The sequence below is a fragment of the Gymnodraco acuticeps genome, unplaced genomic scaffold (assembly GCF_902827175.1).
Source record: "Gymnodraco acuticeps unplaced genomic scaffold, fGymAcu1.1, whole genome shotgun sequence".
NCBI classification, from domain to species: domain Eukaryota; kingdom Metazoa; phylum Chordata; class Actinopteri; order Perciformes; family Bathydraconidae; genus Gymnodraco; species Gymnodraco acuticeps.
The window spans coordinates 421,161-444,740 of record NW_022992237.1 but is presented as its reverse complement, the minus strand read 5'-3'; the positions used below and the strand labels follow the sequence as shown (position 1 = coordinate 444,740).

General features: G+C 39.2%; 2 protein-coding genes across 2 annotated transcripts in view; both read left to right on the top strand.

The window, feature by feature from the left end:
- LOC117539918 (deoxyribonuclease-1-like 1) overlaps positions 1-3,886 on the top strand; it is a 38,225-nt gene extending 34,339 nt beyond the window's left edge. Inside the window, exons 2-5 of the mRNA XM_034206274.1 lie at positions 1,025-1,110; positions 1,288-1,382; positions 1,602-1,806; positions 3,548-3,886. Of these exons, the coding sequence (XP_034062165.1) occupies positions 1,030-1,110; positions 1,288-1,382; positions 1,602-1,749 (324 nt within the window). The 5' untranslated portion in view covers positions 1,025-1,029 and the 3' untranslated portion in view covers positions 1,750-1,806; positions 3,548-3,886. The remainder of the gene's footprint in view (positions 1-1,024; positions 1,111-1,287; positions 1,383-1,601; positions 1,807-3,547) is intronic.
- Positions 1-23,580, top strand: part of LOC117539915 (deoxyribonuclease-1-like) — a 58,350-nt gene that overhangs the window by 6,330 nt on the left and 28,440 nt on the right. Inside the window, exons 2-3 of the mRNA XM_034206271.1 lie at positions 23,066-23,107; positions 23,446-23,531. Of these exons, the coding sequence (XP_034062162.1) occupies positions 23,451-23,531 (81 nt within the window). The 5' untranslated portion in view covers positions 23,066-23,107; positions 23,446-23,450. The remainder of the gene's footprint in view (positions 1-23,065; positions 23,108-23,445; positions 23,532-23,580) is intronic.

The window sequence follows — 23,580 nt, the reverse complement described above, 5'->3', positions numbered from 1 at the left end:
CCTGTCGGGGATAATACAGTTTATGGATAAAACATGCTGATCTAACACTTTATATCAGAGGAGATGCAAACATCTACAGAACCAGGAACACTGATGGAATCCTGGAGACTACAACTCCCATGATGCAACATTGCACAACCACTACCCCACAGTCCAGCTTTTACTGTTGATTTCACTGAGAGACAGAAGGTATTTGGTATCTATGAACTAATTTCCAGTACATTTTGTATATTACAAAACATGAGGATTTCTTATATATTAAATCATCCAACAGTATCAAAGATAACACCGCATCAAAAATCTACAGTAAAAAGCTGCTTTCACAATCAGAAAATAATAATTGAACTATATAATATATATAATAATACACATTAAATGCCTTATGTTTCTGTATTATAGAAAGGTAACTTTTAATAGTTATAGATATATTGAAGCCAGCACTGATTGTACCCTTAATGAACACTATAGCTCCACATTATCATTATTACTTTCTGCTGTTTTTAATCTAAATGATTCTCATGGGATCAATTCAGTTTGAATTATTTTACCTTTCTAACATAGAATTATTCAGATTCAAGTTGTTTTTATTAATCTGATGTTCAAGCAATAAAGAAAAGGGAACAAGGTCATTTCCATTGTTTCATCCAGAGAGGTGTGTGTGTGTGTGCGTGTGTGTGTGTGTGTGTGTGTGTGTGTGTGTGTGTGTGTATGTGTGTGTGTGTGTGTGTGTGTGTGTGTGTATGTGTTGTTAAGGGTCTTAACCTCAATCTACAGAAGAGTTCTTGAGAATTGGCCCGTCACTTTTTCCCCACCTTTTTACTATGAATTATGAAAAAGGTCACCTATTATGCAAATAGTAGAAGATAATAGAGTTTATTTAAATGGGCATACAGTATACTCTTGTTAAGTACCTTGTAATTGAGTACTCTAGTAAATGTTCTTTGTTACTGTCCACCACTGGCCTTGATAATATGTTGGGTGTAACGGTTTAAATCTATGAAATTCATTTGATTTATATTTTTAGTCAAAATGAAGATCGCTGCCTTCAATGTCCAGAGACTGGGAAGGGCTAAAGTCAACAAGGAGGACGTACGGGATATTATCATTGAGGTAACTCACCGTGCTGAAGCACACAAGTTTGTTCAGTGTAATATTTCAGTTAATGTTTTTGGACATGGCGAGAAAATTAAAGGAAAGGAGCAGTTTATTATACATAGAAAACATTTATAGATTTTAAAAATTGCTTTTAGTTCTATGCTTTCTTTTCTCTGTGGTTGTGTTTTGCAGATTGTGTCTCAGTACAGCGTGGTGGTGCTGCTGGAGGTGACGGATGTGAGTGGTGAGGCCATGAAACTGCTCCTCAAACACCTTAATGTCTATAGGTGAGTTCTCCACACATAGAAGCACATTTATTTAAAGGGGCCCTATTCTGTTCAGGTTCAAAATGTGTATTTAGTGTCTTGTGACTCACACTGTTTGTGCTGCAGTACCTTTTGCCTAAAAACAAGTGTCGGTAATGAAATCTTATGGGGCATCTAAAATGAAACAAAAACAGAAATTGATGACTGTGAGAGATAATCAGTTGTTTTGTTTTCTGACAGAGATAACATAATTAATCCGTACGACATGCTGTGCAGTGAATCTCTGGGACCAAATCGTTACAAGGAGAAGTTTGTCTACTTCTACAGGTCAGAAACACAAGTACAGCCAAACCAGGACAATCCTATGTGTAGTTTAAAGACCTTTTAGGGCAACAGAGACAGACTTGAAATGGGGAGTGATGACACACGGCAAATGGTCTTCGAACTGGGGCCTATACTACGAAGCTGGTTCAACCTAACCTGGATATGTTTGAGTTAGCCGGTTGGCCTAATCCAAAACATACGCGCTCTCGCTAAACTGTACTACGACGCTGGTTATCAAGTGGATCGCTCAAGCCAGCCGTTTCCTATCTAGTTAGGTGCGCGTTCACATGAAAGGGGTGGTATTTGGAGCATTCGACCAATCAGAAACATGGAGAAGCATACTGACAGCGCAGCGTCATACTTCCTGAATGAAAAGTCAACTTTAATACTAGTCAAAAATGAAGAAGTTAAACTTTAAACATCCATGACTTAAACACTTTATCCAGGATAAAAGCCACATAGCTGCACCTGCAAGGTGAATACAGCTGGGAACAGAACAAGTGTTTGAATGCGTACATTAACAGGTTTTTGATATCACTGCCCCGTCTAAAACACGATTTGACTTTAATTACATTTGTCTCGAGTGTTTCGTCAACTTAATGTGTTGCTTAAAATAATACTTCTGCATACAGTATGTGACACTGTGAGTGTTGCACGGCCAGATACGGCTCAGCTGACTCAGATAAGAAAATATATGATAGGCTACATTAAGTGATATGCCGCGGACTGTACTTAATGTTACTCTGATCCGGTTACTTATGTTGTGGTAGATATGTGGTAAGTGTTCTTAACGCTAATGTTATAATAATAATAATATATTAATTTTATATAGCGCTTTTCTGGACCCAAAGACGCTTTACATTTGGGAGGGGGGGTATACAAACAAAACAAAACAAAACAAAAACACAACAGAAAAGCAGTCAGGAGGAAGTTGATTAAGAGGGGGGGGCTTTATAGATAAAGAGTTGAAAAGGTGGGTTTTGAGGCGGGACTGGAACAGGGTGAGGGACTCAGACTCACGGAGGTCTTGGGGGAGTGAGTTCCAGAGCTTCGGGGCTGCCACAGAGAAGGCTCTGTCCCCGAAGCTCCGGAGTTTGGCCTTGGGGATTGAAAGCAAACCGGCTGAGGTGGATCTGAGGGACCGGGGTGGTTGGTAGAGGGTGAGGAGGTCAGTGAGGTAGGGGGGGGGCCAGATGGTGGAGGGCTTTATAAGTGAGGACCAGGAGTTTGTAATTGATGCGGTGTGTAACGGGGAGCCAGTGGAGTTCTTTGAGGACAGGGGTGATATGATGCCATGATTTGGTGTGGGTGAGGAGTCTGGCGGCTGCGTTCTGGACACGCTGGAGTCTACTGAGGGAGGTGGAGCTGATGCCGTAGAGGAGGGAGTTGCAATAGTCAAGGCGGGAGGAGATGAAGGCGTGAATGAGTCGCTCAGCTGCAGGGCGGTGAGAGAGGGACGGAGTTTGGCAATATTGCGGAGGTGGAAAAATGAGATTTATAATAGTCAGATTGCTCTGAAGATGGAGGTGATATTCTATTAATGTTCACGTTCACACAGTCGGTGATTTTTGCCGGCCGTCTTTCCTGCGACGGCAGCTTTTCTGTATTTCCTTTCTCCTGTAATATGACTTGATCACTTTAAACTCCGCACACTGAGCTCTGATTGGTCAGCAGGCAGTGCTTTCACTGAGTTGAGCTCTTAGCCTGCAACCTAACCTGCTCCCGACCAGGTTAGCCGCTAAGCATAAGTTACCATGGAGATCTAGCCTGCTAAAAAGAGAACCAGCTTCGTAGGACCGGAAAGCCGGAGTTTTCCCTGAATTTAGCCGCTAAGAGAACATCCTGCTTCGTAGTATACCCCCCTGGATTCAGACCAAGCCTCAGTACACATCTACCAATTGTGCTTTACGTTATGTCTCACAGGAATTAAAATATGTCTTAAATTGGTAACAGCCACATTCAGTCGGATACTTATCATTTAAAAACTGTGTGGAATATCAAAGACAAAAAAAAAAAGTTATCAATATTTTGAACCAGTAATCTGTGACACATTACATTACTCTTCATTGAGACGCTTGACTTCAATCTTTTAAGTTCTATAATCTATAAGACCCAGAACATCATAGGCTTTACAAATCATCACAGTGTGCTGCTTGCCCAAGGCTTGAGATATCTCACTAACTAATGAAAATACATGAATAAACAAACAAAACATAACATGTGTGCTTATAAGCTTTATAATACAGAACATGTTTGTGGCTTTTTGTTTCCAGAAAGAATGAAGTGGAGATATTAGACTCCTACCAGTACGGAGGAAATGATGAGATCTCCAGACAGCCTCTCGTTGTCCTTCTCAATTGTCCAAACACAGGTATTTGTGTGTCGGTGTGTGTTTTAGTTTTTTAGACTTTCATTGTGAGGATCAATTTGGGTTTTGTGTGTTGGGCCTTTATGGATTATGAGGACATTTAGGCATGTTCTTTATATTTGGTACAGACCTTCAATGAATGCTAAATGTGACGGCCCCTAGGCCTTAGACTCAGGTCCCTGGTTAGCCACTCCCCAAATCAGGAGAGATTGCTGACACCTGATTTGGGTTGACTGCTCAGCTTCAAGTATGGGTGCCTGAGCAGTCAGTCTTTCTCTCCTCTTGGGTTGCTTGGCTCTACTGGACCTTGGTTGGGTTGGTCTTTCTTTATATACTGATGCTTGTTCACACACCCACTACACACATTACTGATTAACTGACTTCATAGTTAAATTAGTTTCTTTAAATAAATGCACTTGTGTGGTCTCCTTCCTTTGTCCGTCCTTGAGCCAGGGCGTGACATAAAGCACTTCTTTAGTTAAAATAAGGGTTAAAGGTTAGGCAACATTTTTTGGTTTATGTAGGTCCTCACAGGTGTGTTTATGTGTGTTTGCATATGTCTTGCACGGCTATCATTGTGAGGACCACTTGGAGTTTTAGGTCGCATTCAAACCAGCCTTATTTAGTCCGGTGGAATCGAACCCTGGAGTGTTTACCCCCTTGGTGCGGTTTGTTTGGGTCGGTGTGAACGCAGTCTGAGAGCTCTGAACTAAAAAAGGTGGTCTCGGACCGCTTGGTAGTGAACTCTGGAGCGGTTCATCTCTGGTGTGAACACAGTCTGCACTAAAACACAGGAAGCGTAGTATTTACGAGACACAAGAACGCGGATCTATTCAAAATCTTTAGTGAAAGAGTAAAGCAGAATGAAGTGTTGAACAGTGTCGTGTAAAGTAAAAATGCTCCGTCAACTATACATAAAGTCAGAGCCACCTGTCGTCGGTGAAACCTCCTCCTGACAGCAGAACGTCTCTCAGTGGTATAATGTTTTTTTATCGCACGTTGTCTGATTATATAATCTTAATGTCTCACCAATTGCTGAACAGCATTTCCGAGCACATGACTTGTGTTTAAAGTTTATAGTCCGTTTGAGTTTTGTCCGTGTGAACGCAAGTCGAACCTTCTGAGAAATGAAATAATGCAACAAACTGTCGTCTGGTGAGCACCAGACGACAGTTTGTTGCATTATTTCACTAAAATATTTAAGTGACTGTTATTTTGTATTTATTGATTGTTGTGTTTTTATTTAGGTCTTAATGTGTGCACATGTAAACATGTGTCATTGATTGTGTATATATAGGATATACATATTTGCACACATATTTTGATATACAATTGTTTTTGTATTCGGGATTGTGGAAAACGGTATTTCGATCTCTCTGTCTGTACACACAAACTGGTAGATTGACAATAAAGTTTACTTTGACTATTAGGTGTGAATGTGACCTAAGTTGTGAGGACCTTTCTATATTGTGAGGTCCTAACTTTAGGAAAGACATAAATGGACTGTTTAAAGATAAATACTTTTTATTAAATTAGACTTAGGTTGCGATAACGGCGTGTGTGTGTGTGTGTGTGTTTGCCTCCAGTTGTGCAGGATCTGGTGTTGATCCCGGTCCACACCACACCAAGTAACGCAGAGGCGGAGCTGAACGCTCTTCATGATGTGTTTGAAGGTGTGAGGGAAAGATGGCAGAATGATGTAAGTGTTTAAAATATTATTGATGGGTTTGAGAGAAAAACAATGTGGTAAAATCTTTACATTTAATATTAACCATTTTTTGTTTATCAAGATATTAAGTGATGAGTTTTTGAGGGATTAAATATTTTGGTTTAATTTTGTTTCTCATGTAAGGAAACTTGTTTAAGCTTTGAATACCTACAGTATGAATAAAGTAAAAACAAATTAACATAATGTGTTTTTCCATTCTGAATTTGGTTGTGTTGTTCTCTCTTCTGCAGAACATTATGATTTTGGGAGACTTTAATGCAGATGGAAAGTATCTCTCCGAGAAGAAGAAGATAACGCTCCTCATCTCCTCGGCTCCTTATCGTTGGCTGATAGGCGATGACGTCAACACCATGACTCGAAACAACAACCACACCTACGACAGGTAATACACATTTTATTGTTACAGTTTAATCCAAGCATTTATTGTGTTTCTTAAAAAAAAAAAAGAATTGTGCTGCATTTCCAAACAACAGGATCGTGGTTTCAGAGAACCTGCTGAAGGCCATCGTCCCCAAATCAGCCAAAGCCTACAACTTCAAGAGAGAGTTGAACTTGACACAAGAAAAAGTGAGACTCATGTTTGGGGGTATCGTTGGTACGATGAGATGTTACCCCCCAGTCTCCCCTACTGTAACACTGAAACCTGCTGAAGTGACACAGCCCAACCCATTACCGGTTTAAATGCATATCATTTTTTCCAGTTTAGCACTAACAGCATCGTAAACAATACATTTTATTTAGGATCATTCACAGCTACACTACCAAAGCCCATTGGCTGGTTGGAAAGAATACTAAAGCACATGAGGATAGTTTTATAAAAGAATTGTGGACAAAGATTAGCTAACGTTAGCTATCAACCTAACAAGCTGGCCAACGAACATTAGCTATCTATCAAACTAGCTAGCTAGCAAAAGTTCGCTATCTACTTTACAAACTCTGAAACATTTGCTACAGTATCTATCTCACTTAGCTAGCTAGTTTATGTTAGCTATATATATCTAACAAGATAGCTAGCTAATGTTAGCTATCTAGCTACCTATTGACAAATTGGTGGCTCGCATAATTTAGGAATATTATTTAATATCCTACGGTTAAACTTGCAGTGTGAACTTGTGTCTACAGTTCTGGCAGTGAGTCATTTTAAAAACACTATTGACTTTTATCAAGCTGACCGAATAGCCAGCAGCTGCTCACAGCTGGAAACATATTTGAAATTCCCAAATATGCGTTGTTTGGATAAACAAATCACATAATGGTTATCTAAATGGTTATTTTCTTACCCGGAAAAGTGTTACAACTTAATAACAGCCATTCAAAAGCTTTAAACACTGTTTCTTTGTTAAACAAATGTTGATGAAGCTCGCAACCCTTTTCCAAGTAATAGCACACATGCTCTAACCGGAAGAACAAACACAAAATAAAGCAATGTGGAAACACCCCAGAGCAGGCAAAGCATGAGGTGAATTATTGACACTATTAAATGTTATTTTCTGTTCCAGGCTCTGAGCGTCAGTGATCACTACCCTGTGGAGGTGGAGCTGGAGGAGGAGTGCAGCTGGAGCAGATGGTGCAGAGAAAAAAGAATAACTTTTTAAACATGTCAACAAATAACTGTAGGCTATCCATGGTCCCGATAGAGAGAGAGAGGGAGAGGGGGGGGGGGGGGAGAGAGAGAGTGTCAAATGACATATTGGAAGCCTTGAATGAAGAACAAGGAGAAACACTGTCAGTGCATACATTTACGTACACAGCATGGGGTCATATTGTAATGCACCTTAAAACATGCAGTAAAGGGCACCATCACAAAGCGATACTTAACAATAACAACAACTGTAATGCTTCAGCATTAAAACACCATAGACTGTAAATATAAGGAAAACACGGACACTTATCACCGAGGTCACAATATCAATCGATCCAGAGAGCATAGCCTATAGGCAAAACACAGAAGATCAACAAAATATATGACATGAAATTAACTTACCAAAGCTGAAGTAGATGGTCAACTTCATTCATTTTCTTTCCGTTTCACGGATTTTAATTGCTATACGCTGCTCTCTCTCGTCTCCTCTTCACAACTACACTTTTCGCGGCACACGTGCTTACAGCCAATCAGCTGAATTATGAGATTACGTTTTTGGTGGGATTGCCAGCACTTCGCCCACTTGTGATTATTTTTTTGCCGCACACATTGAATACTCACAATACTTGAATACGCAGTGTAGTTTTCACAGTACACATTCATTTCTACAGCGAGAGAGGGGCTAGATCGGGGCTTGCCCCACATCGCTCAACACGGCTCAATAGGCACACTGTAGACACTAATCAGAAGAAGGCAGACAAAAAATATCAATGTAGAGATGAACAAGACGACTAAACATGATCTTAAAATATATTTTAACATATATTTCATACACATTTTTGGAATGATTATTTTAATTAATTTTTGCTGACAGTAGGTGGGACCCTAATGACGAGTTGCCACTGGTTAAGTGTATGAACAGAATAGAGCTTGTATTGCTTCTTGATGTTTTTTATGCAACTTCAAGTTTGGCAACAAAACAGTTTTCAGTAATGTAGGACGCATTTTGTTAACCTGTTAAACCCCATCCCTGTTTTTCAGGTCTCAGGCTCAAAAATGTCATTTCCAGAACAAATGACCATATCTTCCCTTCTAAAAGGGTTCAATTAATAATCTTTGTTCTCAAAGTAATGATAAACCTGTGAGTTGGATGTAGAAGAGTCAGAATCAATATACATTTTTTTGATTTTAAAGAAAATTCAGATTGAACATAGTAAAAAACTGTAAATTATATTGTCCGTCCAAAAAATATGTTGTACTTATAGTGAAAACTACCCTTGGATGATGGATGGTAGACTAAAAGCTTTAGGAATCCAAAGTACAACATATAATAAGTACCCTGTATCAAGACTGATGCAAAACAAGTGACATTTGACCTTTTTAGAGAGGTTTAGCAACAAAAAACTCCACCTCTGGGGTCATTTGGGTGCATGGAAATGGGCGTTTTTACCGTTTCTCTGGAACCCATTGGTCGTTAGAGCCAATAGCATCGAAGGGAAATTTCCACATACACACCAAGGTTACCATTGTGAAGTGGGGGCTATGCGCACGCAGTTTCCCCAAATCGAAACCTGTCTCACGCTCTGAAATCTGAAAACTTTTAAGTAGGTTTATTGCTGATGGATTATCAGAAATAATTTCAAAGGGACACAGACACATTGGATTAACCTATGGATTAACTTCAGCAGCGTTTTAATCGTTTTAATGCCATTGAAGACCACTTTTGATCAGACAACGACAAAGGTAAGACATATTGCCGTTTTGGCTACCTAGCGCCACGTGTTGTGATGTCTGTTTTTGTCGAGTTCTTATCATGGAGTGATGCTATAGATACCTATCGATTCTGTGTATTCTCACGATGCTAATCGATATGTTGGATGTGCAGTTCCGATAAGTAATAATACCGTGTTTTCTGTGCAAACGGCGTTAGTTAGCGGAGTTTCTTCCCGTTACATGGATATGAATCATTCATAGTTTATTAAATATTAAGAAGCCCTCAGACGCTGTTTCCTGCAGATGATGCGTTTTTCCCCCCGGTGGTGGGGGGACGGGGTTTAACAGGTTAAGTGAAACATATTTTAACCTAAATTCATAGAATCTAAATTTTTGTCAAATGGGGTAGAAGGTGAATACTTCATTTTAGGATTTTTAATCAAAGTATTTAAACTATTTGGTGGGAAAAACAAGTTGTGTGGTTAGTTTGTTTTTCTGTTGTTGTGTGGCTTCGGTTAGTTCGGAAACAAACAAATAAAGTATCTGACAAGTCATCTGACAACTATCCTCAAGGTAAAGCACTTAAATGATTCTAAATATAGAATATATTTGTTTAATTGGCTAAAATACATTTAGCAGACTGTCACGTCTACAGCAATATGTTTCTGAGCCAAACTGACGAGGATAAGTTCCTCATATCACTTCAATATAACCAAACTATCCATTTAAACTATGTTCACAGACGCATGGCATATTACAGTATATCACTGCTTTTTTACTAACAATGCTTTTTGTTATCTGCAATAAAAAATAATCATGAAATTATATGTTGTGCTTTCTGTGTCATTATAAACTACATGAATAATTGTATTAGGTTAATGTAGTGGAGTTTTTTAAGAGTTTTTTGAACAACTGTTAACAAGAAATGTGGTTAAATTAATACAAGTTTAAAAATGTTGTATCCATATTGAACACATGTTGTATATAAAGATTCGGCTGAAATCACAATGTGTGTTTCGGTTCCAATCATATTCTTTTGTATCACTTGTAAAGACACGGCATGGACAGGTGCGCTACTTTGTGAAAGAAAACATACAGATGGTGATGAGCTGCACGAGCTAACCAAAGTCTTTACGGGTTTGTACAGAATCTCTGTCAGAATGATCCGATGAATAGCAAATGGTGTGGAAGTATTTTGTATTATACACACATTATCATTATTACTTTACTTTCTGTGCTGCTTTTAATCTAAATGATTCTCATGGGATCAATTACGTTTGAATTATTTTACCTTTCTAACATATAACATATAGACATTGACATTATCTAGCAGAAATCTGTCAATACAAATATTATACAAGCAGTAAGAAAACCGTACATATTACTAAAGAGAATAATTCAGATTCAGGTTGATTTTATTAATCTGATGTTCAAGCAGTAGAACAAGGTCACTTCCAATGTTTTCATCCGAGCTGCAGGACTCCTCTGAAGAAGACACAAGGTTCGAGGGGGGGTCTGACACCGAATGCTCTCTGGAGTCCAGCATTTCTTTGAGTTCCTCTGACCCTTCCTCTGAAAGTGGAGAGGACACTGAGGGTCCCGTCCACAGTGAGGGGACAGAGAAGAACGGAGGTCGTTCTCCCAGAAGCTGCGGAAAACCAGGGTGTCCTCACAGATTGTGAGAAGAAAGCCCGCCGTGGTGGTGGATGGTGGGCCGGACCCTCAGTGTCCTCTCCACTTTCAGAGGAAGGGTCAGAGGAACTCAAAGACATGCTGGACTCTAGAGAGCATTCAGTGTCAGACCCCCTTCGAACCTTGTGTCTTCTTCAGATGAGTCCTGCAGCTCGCTGGCAGATGAAGGCTACAAAATGAAGTCTCCTCTGCACTGAAATGCTTCTTCATTTTAGTTCCTTCTCTTTGCTCCAGGTCTTTCTCCTTCTCTGCTCACTAAAGAAATAAGCCCTTGGTCAAACTGCATGTTTATCTTTGGCAGCCACGTGCATAAACACACTAACAGTTGTTTTTGGTTTTTGAGTAATCAAGCAGCTCTTCAAAGACACATCAAACACATCCCTCAAAATATGGCCTTTTTTCCCATGGAATGATCCGTGCATGCTTACAGATTCTCACACACACACACACACACACACACACACACACACACACACACACACACACACACACACACACACACACACACACACACACACACACACACACACGGAGAGAGAGAAGAGGTGTGTGCTGGTTGTGCACAGGCCTACAAAATTGTTGTTCTATCACCTGAGAGAGCACCAGGTCACATGCTGCAGGACCTGCTGGTCTGCTGCTGGAAATGACACACACACACACACACACACACACACACATGCACACGCACACATATATATACACACACACACACACACAGCTCCATAATATAACTGGCAAAAATGTAAGAATGCCATGCATCGGCCTCCAGTGGGAAAATGGTTGAATCTGTTGGAATAGAGTAGAAATATCAAAAATCACTACTTTTCTTCTAAATGAAATGCTGACATTACAAAATGCATGGTTTTATACTGCAATGGCAGTGAGATAAAAAAATGTGGTCTGAATGGAAGTCAATGAGGCATTTTTGAGAGAAATGAAATAATTAAAATAATGAAACAGGCGTTTAAAGGGTTAAATTCCTGACAATGATTGAATGTCTGGTAGTTTTGAGTACGTTAGAAGTTGTTTATGTGATTCATGAAAAAAAAAGTAGAAAAAGATATTGATGTATGATGATTTAATAGAAGTTGTTTGGGGCATGTACATTTTTGCCACAAAGCTGTCCAGAGGTAGTATCTGACACTACGAATAAAATAATAATGCAGTGAAATCAATTTTGTTGCTAATCTTTGACTCATCCAAGACTCTAATAACCACCAAAGCTCCATCCGCCTACTAATTAGTATATTGAAAAAAATTCATTTTTTAGGTTTTCCTTTAAGAAAAATTAAATAATTAAAATAATGAAACAGGCATTTAAAGGGTTAACATCCTGACAATTATTGAATGTTTGGTAGTTTTGAGCACGTTAGAAGTTGTTCAAGTGATTCATGGAAAAACAGTTTTTTAAAAAATGGATGTATGATGATTTAATAGCAGTTTTTATGAGCGTGTACATTTTTGCCACGAAGGGGTCCAGAGGGTGCAAAATGCATCACGAGAGTATACAAAACATGTAAGAGTAAACGACATTGGATTTAAAAAATTTGACTCAAAAGAAGACTTCTTGCAAAAATCCATGCCAAAAGCTGTCACAGCTGAAATGATCACCAAATGAAAAAATAAAGTCAGGAAAAATGTACAAAAATGCCCGAGGAGGGCACAACAATCTAGTAACTGAGTAAAATTGGATTCGCTTAAAGAAATATCTGTGGGTAAATCCAGGATTGGCCTGGGTTAAAATAATGTAAAAACACATATGAACAAATATGATATGTTTCGCCATTTGTAGACATTTGAATGCCACGATACATATAATAAGTGTAAGCAATACATACATTGCTATATGACCTTATAAAGACTCCAACAAAGGCAAATATGCTAGCTAACAGAAGCGTCATTTCACATTTCAGCATTCAAATCAAGTGGTGTTTCCAGCCATCAAGCAAATAAAAGTTTAACATGTAGTTAGTTCCTCCAACATGACACATGTTGACCATTAGGTAGGATTGTTATTCACGTCGGTGGTAATGATGTTCGTATACGCCGATCAGAATGCACCAAACTTAATGTGGAGTCGGTGTGTAGTTATGCTAAGACAATGTCGGACACCGTAATCTTCTCTGGTCCCCTCCCCAATCTGATCAATGATGACATGTATAGCCGCATGTCATCATTTCAGCGCTGGTTGTCTTGGTGGTGCCCAGCAAACAATGTGGGCTTCGTAAATAATTGGACAGCCTTCTGGGGAAAACCTGGTCTGATTAAGAGAGACGGCATTCATCCTACTTTGGAAGGTGCCGATCTCATTTCGGCAAACATTTCAGGGCTTTGTGGACTTAATCCATGACAAACTGGAGTTGAGACCAGGAGGCGGAGTCGCAGTCTTACACGCTTCTCTGCGCTCTCTCCTAGGCAGTCATCCATAGGAATCCCGAACCCAATAAAATACCCAATATTAGCGGTGTGTGTGTCTGCCCAAGGACAAGTTAAGGTAAAACCTAATAGAGGTGTCATACATAATAACCTAATCAAAGTAAATGTAACAACTACTACAGTGCAACAAAACAGGAATATTAAATGTGGTCTCTTAAACATAAGATCTCTAGCATCTAAAGCAATATTGGTAAATGATTTAATATCAGATTATAATATTGATATATGCTGTCTCACTGAAACTTGGTTGAGACATGAAGAATATGTCAGCATAAATGAGGCCACTCCACCCAGCCATATCAATACTCATATTGCCCGAGGCACGGGCCGAGGAGGTGGAGTTGCAGCCATCTTTGACTCAAGTTTACTTATCAATACTAAACCAAAATTAAATGATACCTCCTTTGAAAGTCTCGTTTTTAGTCTTACGCATCCGACCTGGAAAACTTTGCAGCCAATCTTATTTGTTACAGTGTACCGTGCACCAGGTCCTTATTCAGAATTCTTATCAGAATTCTCTGAGTTTTTATCAACTTTGGTTCTTAAAACAGATAAAGTAATTATCGTAGGTGACTTTAATATTCATGTTGACGATGATAAAAATAGCCTTACTGTTGCATTTAACTCTATATTAGATTCTGTTGGTTTCTGTCAGAGTGTAAATAAACCAACCCACTGCTATAATCACACTCTCGACCTTGTTCTGACTTATGGTATTGAAATTGAGCAACTATTAGTCGAACCGCATAATCCTGCTTTATCCGACCATTTCTTAGTAACTTTTGAAGTACTGTTACTAGACTACAAAGCATTAGTCAAAAGCTCCTGCAGCAGAAACCTATCTGTTAGTGCTATAGCCAAATTTAAGGAAGAGATTCCACCAATACTTAACTCGATAGCATGTCTGCATGTAAGGGAGGAAACTTATACAAAATGTACACCACCCCAAATTGATCATGTTGTTGATAGTGCTACAGATGCGCTGCGAATAAAATTAGACTCTGTTGCTCCTTTGAAAAAGAAGAAAATAAAACAACATAGACTAGCTCCATGGCATAATGCCGAAACCCGCAAAATAAAGCAAAAGTCGAGACAACTTGAAAGGATATGGCGTTCTACTAAACTTGAAGAATCTCGTTTAATTTGGCATATTACTCTCAATGAATATAAGAAAGCACTGCGTAAAGCGAGAGCAGCTTACTACTCTTCATTAATAGATGAGAATAAGAATAATGCAAGATTTATTTTCAGCACTGTAGCCAGGCTGACAGAGAGCCACAGCTCGATTGAGCCTTCTATTCCCATAGCACTCAGTAGTAATGATTTTATGTGCTTTTTTAACGATAAAATTGTTACTCTTAGAAACAAAATTAATGACCTCTGGCCTTTGACCAGTATAGTGTTATCAACAGCTCCCGGAAACGTAAGTTCTAATATTACACTAGATAGTAAACTAGAATGCTTTTCAGCCATAAACCTTGAACAATTAAATTCAATGATTCTCTCTTCTAAACCATCAACGTGCATGTTAGACCCAATTCCAACTAAGCTGTTGAAGGAAGTTTTTCCATTAATTAGCACTTATTTATTAAATATTATGAATATGTCTTTATTATCAGGCTATGTTCCACAATCATTCAAAGTAGCAGTGATAAAACCGCTTCTTAAAAAGCACAACCTCGATCCAGAGGTTTTAGCCAACTATAGACCTATTTCTAATCTTCCGTTCCTCTCAAAAATTCTTGAGAAAGCGGTCGCAAAACAGTTGTGTGATTACTTAAAAAACAATGATTTATTTGAAGCTTTTCAGTCTGGCTTTAGAACACATCATAGCACAGAGACAGCTCTGGTTAAAGTCACAAATGACATTCTAATAGCCTCTGACAAGGGACGTGTCTCTATTCTTGTTTTGCTCGATCTCAGTGCTGCATTTGATACTATCGACCATGATATCCTATTGCAAAGACTAGAGCACTTAGTTGGCATACAGGGAACTGCTTTAGGCTGGTTTAGGTCCTATCTATCTGAACGCTCTCAGTTTGTACGTGTCAATGATGAATCTTCCACGCAAACCAAAGTTAGCCATGGAGTGCCACAGGGCTCAGTGCTCGGACCTATTTTGTTCACATTATATATGCTTCCGTTAGGCAATATTATAAGGAATCATTCTGTAAACTTTCATTGTTATGCGGATGATACTCAACTATATTTATCAATCAAGCCTGATGAAATTAATCATCTAAATACAATTCAAGACTGCCTTAAGGACTTAAAAACGTGGATGACCTTAAACTTTTTGATGTTAAACACGACCAAAACTGAAGTTATTGTACTTGGCCCGAAGAATCTACGAAACAAATTATCTAAGGATATACTAACTATGGATGGCATTAATTTGGCCTCCAGTGAGACTGTAAGGAATCTTGGTGTTATATTTGATCAGGATTTATCCTTTAACGCCCACATAAAATCAATTTCAAGGACCGCCTACTTCCATCTACGTAACATTGCAAAAATCAGGCATATCTTGCCTCAAAACGATGCAGAGAAACTAGTCCATGCATTTGTTACTTCAAGGCTGGATTATTGTAACTCTTTATTATCAGGGTGTACCAAGAAGTCAGTCAAGTCGCTTCAGCTGATTCAAAATGCTGCGGCTCGTGTACTAACCAGAGTTAGGAAAAGGGACCACATTACTCCTGTTCTGGCTGCCTTACACTGGCTCCCTATAGAACACAGGATAGAATTTAAAATTCTTCTTCTCGCCTACAAAGCCCTTAATGGGCAGGCGCCATCTTACCTTAAAGAACTCATTATACCCTACTGTCCTACTAGGGCATTGCGTTCCAAGAATGCAGGGTTGTTGGTTGTTCCTAGAGTCTCTAAAAGTACAATGGGAGCCAGAGCCTTTTCTTATCAAGCTCCACATTTGTGGAATCAGCTTCCAGTTTGTGTTCGGGCGGCAGACACCCTATCCGTTTTTAAGAGTGCGCTGAAGACCTTCCTTTTTGATAAAGCTTATAGTTAGGGCTGATTAGATCCAGCCCCTAGTTTTGCTGATATAGGCTTAGTTTGTCGGGGGACATCTTACTTCTTCCTTCTCTCTGTCTATACCTGTGTACTCTCATGTTCCGATTAACCCAGCTTCCCCAAATGTCTTTCTTTTTGGTGTCTATATACGCCGGGATCCGGAGTCATGGATGATCCTGCGCTCCTCTGTCCTGGATCGTGAGCCCTGGATCTTGAGTCGTGGCTGTGGTCCTGGATCATAGGCCCTGGATGGATATCCTCGTGGATTCATCTTCCTATTATACACACATGCATTTCCAAACATTTGGACTACCTATGTTGCAAATGTATTATCTTTTCAATTTACACACGGCATCTATTGCACGTCTGTCCGTCCTGGGAGAGGGATCCCTCCTCTGTTGCTCTCCCTGAGGTTTCTCCCATTTTTCCCTTTAAACTGTGGGTTTTCTCCGGAAGTTTTTCCTTGTACGATGTGAGGGTCTAAGGACAGAGGGTGTCGTATTGTCATACTGATATTTTGTACAAACTGTAAAGTCCACTGAGACAAATGTAACATTTGTGATATTGGGCTATATAAATAAACATTGATTGATTGATTGATTGATATGCTACTGTGCCCTAAATAGGGCAGGAAGAACACCAGCGCTTATTGTCCACTGCTAATGTACAGCTTCACCCTGTTTTAAATCCCTTCGTTTTTGTCTCGAAAGATTATTTTAAAGTTATATTCTTTAAATTAGCTTTTGTCATGTCCCTTTGTCTTGTGCCTTCCTGTTTATATTTCGAAAAGTAATTCTCCCTCGTTTCAGGTCGCTGTGCTCCCCGCCCCTATGTGTCTCCTGCGTTTGTGATTGTCCACCCCGCCCTGATTGTTTCCACCTGTGCCCCTTACCTTGTGTGTATATATTGTCCTAGTCTCCCCATGTCCTGTGCCAGTTCGTCTTCTCTCATGACTAGACTTGTGTTTTGTTTCAAGCTCCTTGTCATAGTTAGCCATTTACCTCGAAAGAGTGATTTTGTGTTTATCCATAGTTTAGTTACGTTTCCCTCTTGAGTGTTTTTTTGTTCTTTACTTTGTTACTGTGTTTAAATTCAGCAAAATACTTTATTTTGAACCGTCTGAGTCTGAGTTGTGCATTTGGGTTCATGCCTCTGAGTTGGCCCCTTTATATTTGATCTTTCTGAAAACTCCTGAAAAGTAAAGTACGGGACCATCACCGTGTGAAACCTTATTATGGGTAATGTGCCCGTAGCCGTTGTTAAAACATGACTTCACAGTAAAGCTTCTCAGGTCCAGATGAAGGTGCCCTTACAGCCAAACCATTTCACACTGATGTTTCTGATCATCAATAATTATGAACCATCAACGTACCTTTATTCCCTTTCTTGCTAAGAGGATTAATATCACTCTTATATCAGTCTGTTAGATATAACGCTACAGCCAGGAGATGGTTAGCTTAGCATTAAGCTAGCCTAGCTCAGTGCAATGGCAGCAAAACACGTTATGTCCTTTTTGTTAAATGCATACAAAGAGCAGTGTAACAATTACACATTCTTAGGGGTAAATATTAAACAAATGGCATAGTTTCATTTGGACACTGCTTTAGAGGTGGTGGAAAGAAGATTTGTTTCACATTTAGGCCAGTCTTTGAAGCAGAGCATCACATATGTCGTCAAGGATTATAAAAGCATATTTCATAAAACAGAAGATACACTGTTGAAATATAGAAATTACCAGTTGGGCAGTGAACAAATGCAGGTAGGTGCAAGTTGTGATAGTGCTTTGTGTGGCATGGTTACAGTTTATATATTTATGTATATAACATTGCTCCGTATTTAAAGGCTTGTTCTGCTGATGACAGAAGAACAAACAGGCACAGCCTCCTGATCCCTGCTTCTGTCCCTCTTTCTGACACTGCATCTTTATTCCTCACATACATGTCTTCTTCTTCACTAATGCCTTCATCTCCTCCTCTTCCTCCTGCTCTGAGCCTCCTGGTCTCTTCATCTCCTCCTCTTCCTCCTGCTCTGAGCCTCCTGGTCTCTTCATCTCCTCCTCTTCCTCCTGCTCTGAGCCTCCTGGTCTCTTCATCTCCTCCTCTTCCTCCTGCTCTGAGCCTCCTGGTCTCTTCATCTCCTCCTCTTCCTCCTGCTCTGAGCCTCCTGGTCTCTTCATCTCCTCCTCTTCCTCCTGCTCTGAGCCTCCTGGTCTCTTTATCTCCTCCTCTTCCTCCTGCTCTGAGCCTCCTGGTCTCTTCATCTCCTCCTCTTCCTCCTGCTCTCACCCTCCTGGTCTCTTCAGTGAACTCTTTTTTCCTTTTCCTCTTTCTGTTCGTCCTGATCACCTCAGATATGGCCTTTGTCTTTGTGTTGTTGTTGAATCACTCCAGCTACTCTGGCCTGTAAGAGTCTACTTGTGAAAAGCACTGGTACTAATGCTTGTATAACTTTACAGGTTAGGGCCATGTAGCTGATTAGTAGCATATACTAAATATAAAATCAGAAAGTATTTATCAAACGCACAGGCAGCTGTGTTTAGACCCAGTTTGACGGTAAAGGATGTATCCTGGTTTAATTCATCTGGCCTCATTGCTGTGATGTGTAATTGACGTGGATTGAATAGTACCGCATAGTTAACCCTGTAAGGACCCCGGTTGTAATTTTACAACATTACTTTAAGCTATCCTAAAAGAGTCAGTACATGTTTTGTTTTTTTAAAGGCTACATGTACGTAGTCAAAAGGTCCTTTTGTTCAGCCTCACTATGCTATTTGGTATTAAACGTGTGTATAGGTCCTGCCCTCTGGCCATACACTCACACAACTTCCGCATCTGCAAACAAGCAACTTCTCTTTGTTTTATTGGACTGGATTTGTCAGATTCAAGTAAGTAAAATGCCTCAAATGTTTTTTCTTGTGATTATTACAATGTCTAGAACATGTACATATTCAGTTATTGTGGAATACATTCATCACATTTGATTTTGTTGCAATATTACGTACCCGGGTCAGTGTGGTAGTCAAAATAGCTTGAGCACCTGTCATGGACCCCGCCCTTCTTATATGTTCACATATGGAAATAAAACATAAATAGAAATATAATGTCTTTGATAATTCACTATAACTATGTTCCAAATGTGTAAGATTTTGAAATAAGACCAGAATTGAATAAATTAATACATTATTTCTGATAAAAGTATGTGAAATTATATCTCTAGCAATATCTTAAACTCTACTTGTGTCTTATCAGTTAATTAGTTACAAAAATACATTTAACTCTTCTCTGGTTCTGGCAGAAACAGTTCTTTCTGAAATGTTTTGGGACACTTCCCTTTTAGTATCATAATTAGCCTATTTTAGCCAGACAGCATTGTGGGACTTGTTGAACTGGTTTATTTGCATGTATGTGTGTAGGCAGGTCCGCCCCTCCCTAGACTGCTCACCTCACAGAGGGGGGCCTCACCTCGCGGAGGGGACCTCATCTGAATCGCAAACCCCCCCGTAGAACCGCCCCTGTCGGGGATAATACAGTTTATGGATAAAACATGCTGATCTAACACTTTATATCAGAGGAGATGCTAAAATCTCCTGAACCAGGAAAAATCCCGTGTTTGTGTTTGTTGGTGTGTATGTGTGTATTTATACTCCCACCCAGGGCTGGTTTTTGGCATAGGCGAAATAGGTGGTAGATCTCGGGGGGAAAAAAATGTTTTGGACCGTTGGTACTCATCCTAATTGTCGGCCTAGATGTAACAACATTCTTAATTAAGTAAATGTAACACCATTTTCACCCTGGTTACACTTTTCATTTGCCCTGTACGATGGGCGCTGTAAGTGATGAAAATGGGGGATGTTGGCTTATCAGGCGCCCGCAGCTCACAAAGTGCGACGTAGGAGCGAGCGAGGGAGAGAGAGAGGGCACACCGGTTATTAGCATCTGGTGCTAGCTGCTCTAACAGATAATAAGAAGAAGATGTTTTTACAACAAGGGTGGAGGCTGAGAGTCAGTGAAGTAAAGGACGAGTGTTTAGATAGTTCACTTTAGTCTAAGTTATCTCAGTGGGTCTCAAACGTTTTGATCACAATTTATGTAAACAAATATTTCCAAGGCACTCCTTTATAATTATTGGGACAAACAGGTTTGAAATTTTTGGCAGCTAACATCTCGCCTAGGGCATCAAATTGGCTAGAACCGGCCCATCTCTTTTTACACGCCTTTTCTGATAGCTGCCACACCTGACATTATGACGTTAACACTGAGAAAAAGGAGGGGTGTAAACATTTAAAACTGTAAACAAGTATTTAGATCCTTTACTTTAGTAAAGTACATATCCCACAATAGGAAAATACTTCACTACAAGTCCTGCATTCACAGCCTCTTTCTGCTTTTTGGGGTTTTCCCTCTTCTGTAGTGTGTTCTATATAATAGGTGTTAGTGGATGTAAATGATCTGCAGAGACTACAATCCCTGTGTTAGATATATAGATAGAGAGAGAGATACCCTATTGATCCCAATTGAACACACACACACACACACACACACACACACACACACACACACACACACACACACACACACACACACACACACACACACACACACACACACACACACAGGGACATTGCCCTTATCTGTTCACATATGGAAATAAAACACTAATAGAAGTATAATGTCTTTGATGATTCACTATACAGTACTGCTAATAAATGTGTAAGATTTTGAATTAAGACCAGAATTGAATAAATGAATACATTATTTCTGATAAAAGTATGTGAAATTATATCTCTAGCAATATCTTAAACCCTTCTTGTATCTTATCAGTTAATTAGTTACAAAAATACATTTAACTCTTCTCTGGTTCTGGCAGAAACAGTTCTTTCTGAAATGTTTTGGGACACTTCCCTTTTAGAATCATAATTAGCCTATTTGCATTAGCCAGACAGCATTGTGTGACTTGTTGAAATGGTTTACCTGCATGTGGGTGTAGGCAGGTCCACCAGCTGATCTAACACTTCATATCAGAGGAGATGCTAAAATCTCCTGAACCAGGAACACTGATGGAATCCTGGAGACCACAACTCCCATGATGCAACATTGCACAACCACTACCCCACAGTCCAGCTTTGACTATTGATTTCATTGAGAGACAAAAGGTATTTGGTATCTATGAACTAATTTCCAGTACATTTTTTATATGTATTTCTATATTACAAAACATGAGGATTTCTTATATATTAAATCATCCAACAGTATCAAAGATAACACCGCATCAAAAATCTACAGTAAAAAGCTGCTTTCACATTCAGAAAATAAACAACTATATAATAATACACATTAATGTTTTGGGACACTTCCCTTTTAGTATCATAATTAGCCTATTTGCATTAGCCAGACAGCATTGTGTGACTTGTTGAACTGGTTTATTTGCATGTATGTGTGTAGGCAGGCCCGCCCCTCCCTAGACTGCTCACCTCACAGAGGGGGGCCTCACCTCTCGGAGGGGGCCTCATCTGAATCGCAACCCCCCCGTAGAACCGCCCCTGTCGGGGATAATACAGTGTATGGATAAAACATGCTGATCTAACAGTTGATATCAAAGGAGATGCTAACATCTACAGAACCAGGAACACTGATGGAATCCTGGAGAAAACTACAACTCCCATGATGCAACATTGCACAACCACTACCCCACAGTCCAGCTTTTACTATTGATTAAATTGAGAGACACTAGGTATTTGGTATCTATGAACTAATTTCTAGTTAATTTTTGATATGTTTACATGTATTTTTATATTACAAAACATGAGGATTTCTTATATATTAAATCATCCAACAGTATCAAAGATAACACCACATCAATCATCTACAGTAAAAAGCTGCTTTCACATTCATAAAATAATAAATCACCTATAGAGTATATATAATAATACACATTAAATGCCTTGTTTCTGCATTATAGAAAGATAACTTGAGAATTGTCACGTCACTTTTTCCCCACATTTTTATTATGAATTGTGAATCAACCATCATTATTGTGAAATCTCAAAATAAGTTTCATTTTCATTTAACTTCCCTTCTTCCTATAAGATCCTGGACAAATCCTGTGTTTGTGTTTGTTGGTGTGTGTGTGTGTGTGTGTGTGTGTGTGTATACTCCTGCCTCTTTTTACATGCCTTTTCTGATAGCTGCCACACCTGACATTATGACGTTGACACTGAGAAAAAGGAGAAGTGTAAAAAAAAAATTCAAACTGTAAACAAGGCCAAAGTATTTAGATCCTTTACTTTAGTAAAAGTACATATCCCACAATATGAAAATACTTCACTACAAGTCCTGCATTCACAGCCTCTTTCTGCTTTTAGGGGTTTTCTCTGTCCTGTAGCGTGTCCTATACAATAGGTGGTTGTGCATGTAAATGGTTTGCAGAGGCTACAATCACTGTGTTAGATGGATAGATAGATAGCGCATTTTACAACTTTAAGGACCTAATGAATTTGTGCTATACAATAGTTAATACTGGGTAGTTTATTTAGTTTAAAACAAATTTGCTGCTGATTTACAGACGTCTCTTTCCCAATGTTAGACAATGGGGAAAAGTGTGAAGTCTGAATTTACTCGGACACAGCAACATCTAAATTGATTCAGACACTTACAGCCAACGCACAGATGTATCATTGCTTTGATAATGATGGTTCAATTCACCTTGTTTTCCCTTGTGTATAATATTATCATCGTTCCTTCAACAGGATACTGTTGTGCTTCAAATCAAGTGTACACACAAACTGAAAGATTGACAATAAAGTTGACTTTGATATCCTTTATACTTCCCAGAGGTTCACTGCACTCCATGTCGTACGGATTACTTGTGTTATGGTAATTGCATTTACTCTTCAAAAATCTTAAAGTGGTGTTAATATGTGCAGATTATCCTGCTGAACCAAACATGTAAGTATCATAAACATTTGTTAATGACAGAGATTATTTCTCCCATAAATGGAAACCCAATAGAGAAATGTAAGTAAATGTAGCAGGTATTGGATGAAGAGTAAAATAATAGAGTTTCTTTAAATGGACATACAGTATACTCTCATTAAATACCTTGTAATTGAGTACTTTAGTAAATGTTCTTTGTTACTGTCCACCACTGGCCTTGATAATATGTTGGGTGTATCGGTTTAAATCTATGAAATTAATTTGATTTATATTTTTAGTCAAAATGAAGATCGCTGCCTTCAATGTCCAGAGACTGGGATGGGATAAAGTCAACAACCAGGACGTACGGGATAATATCATAAAGGTAACTCACCGTGCTGAAACACTCAAGTTTGTTCAGTGTAATATTTCAG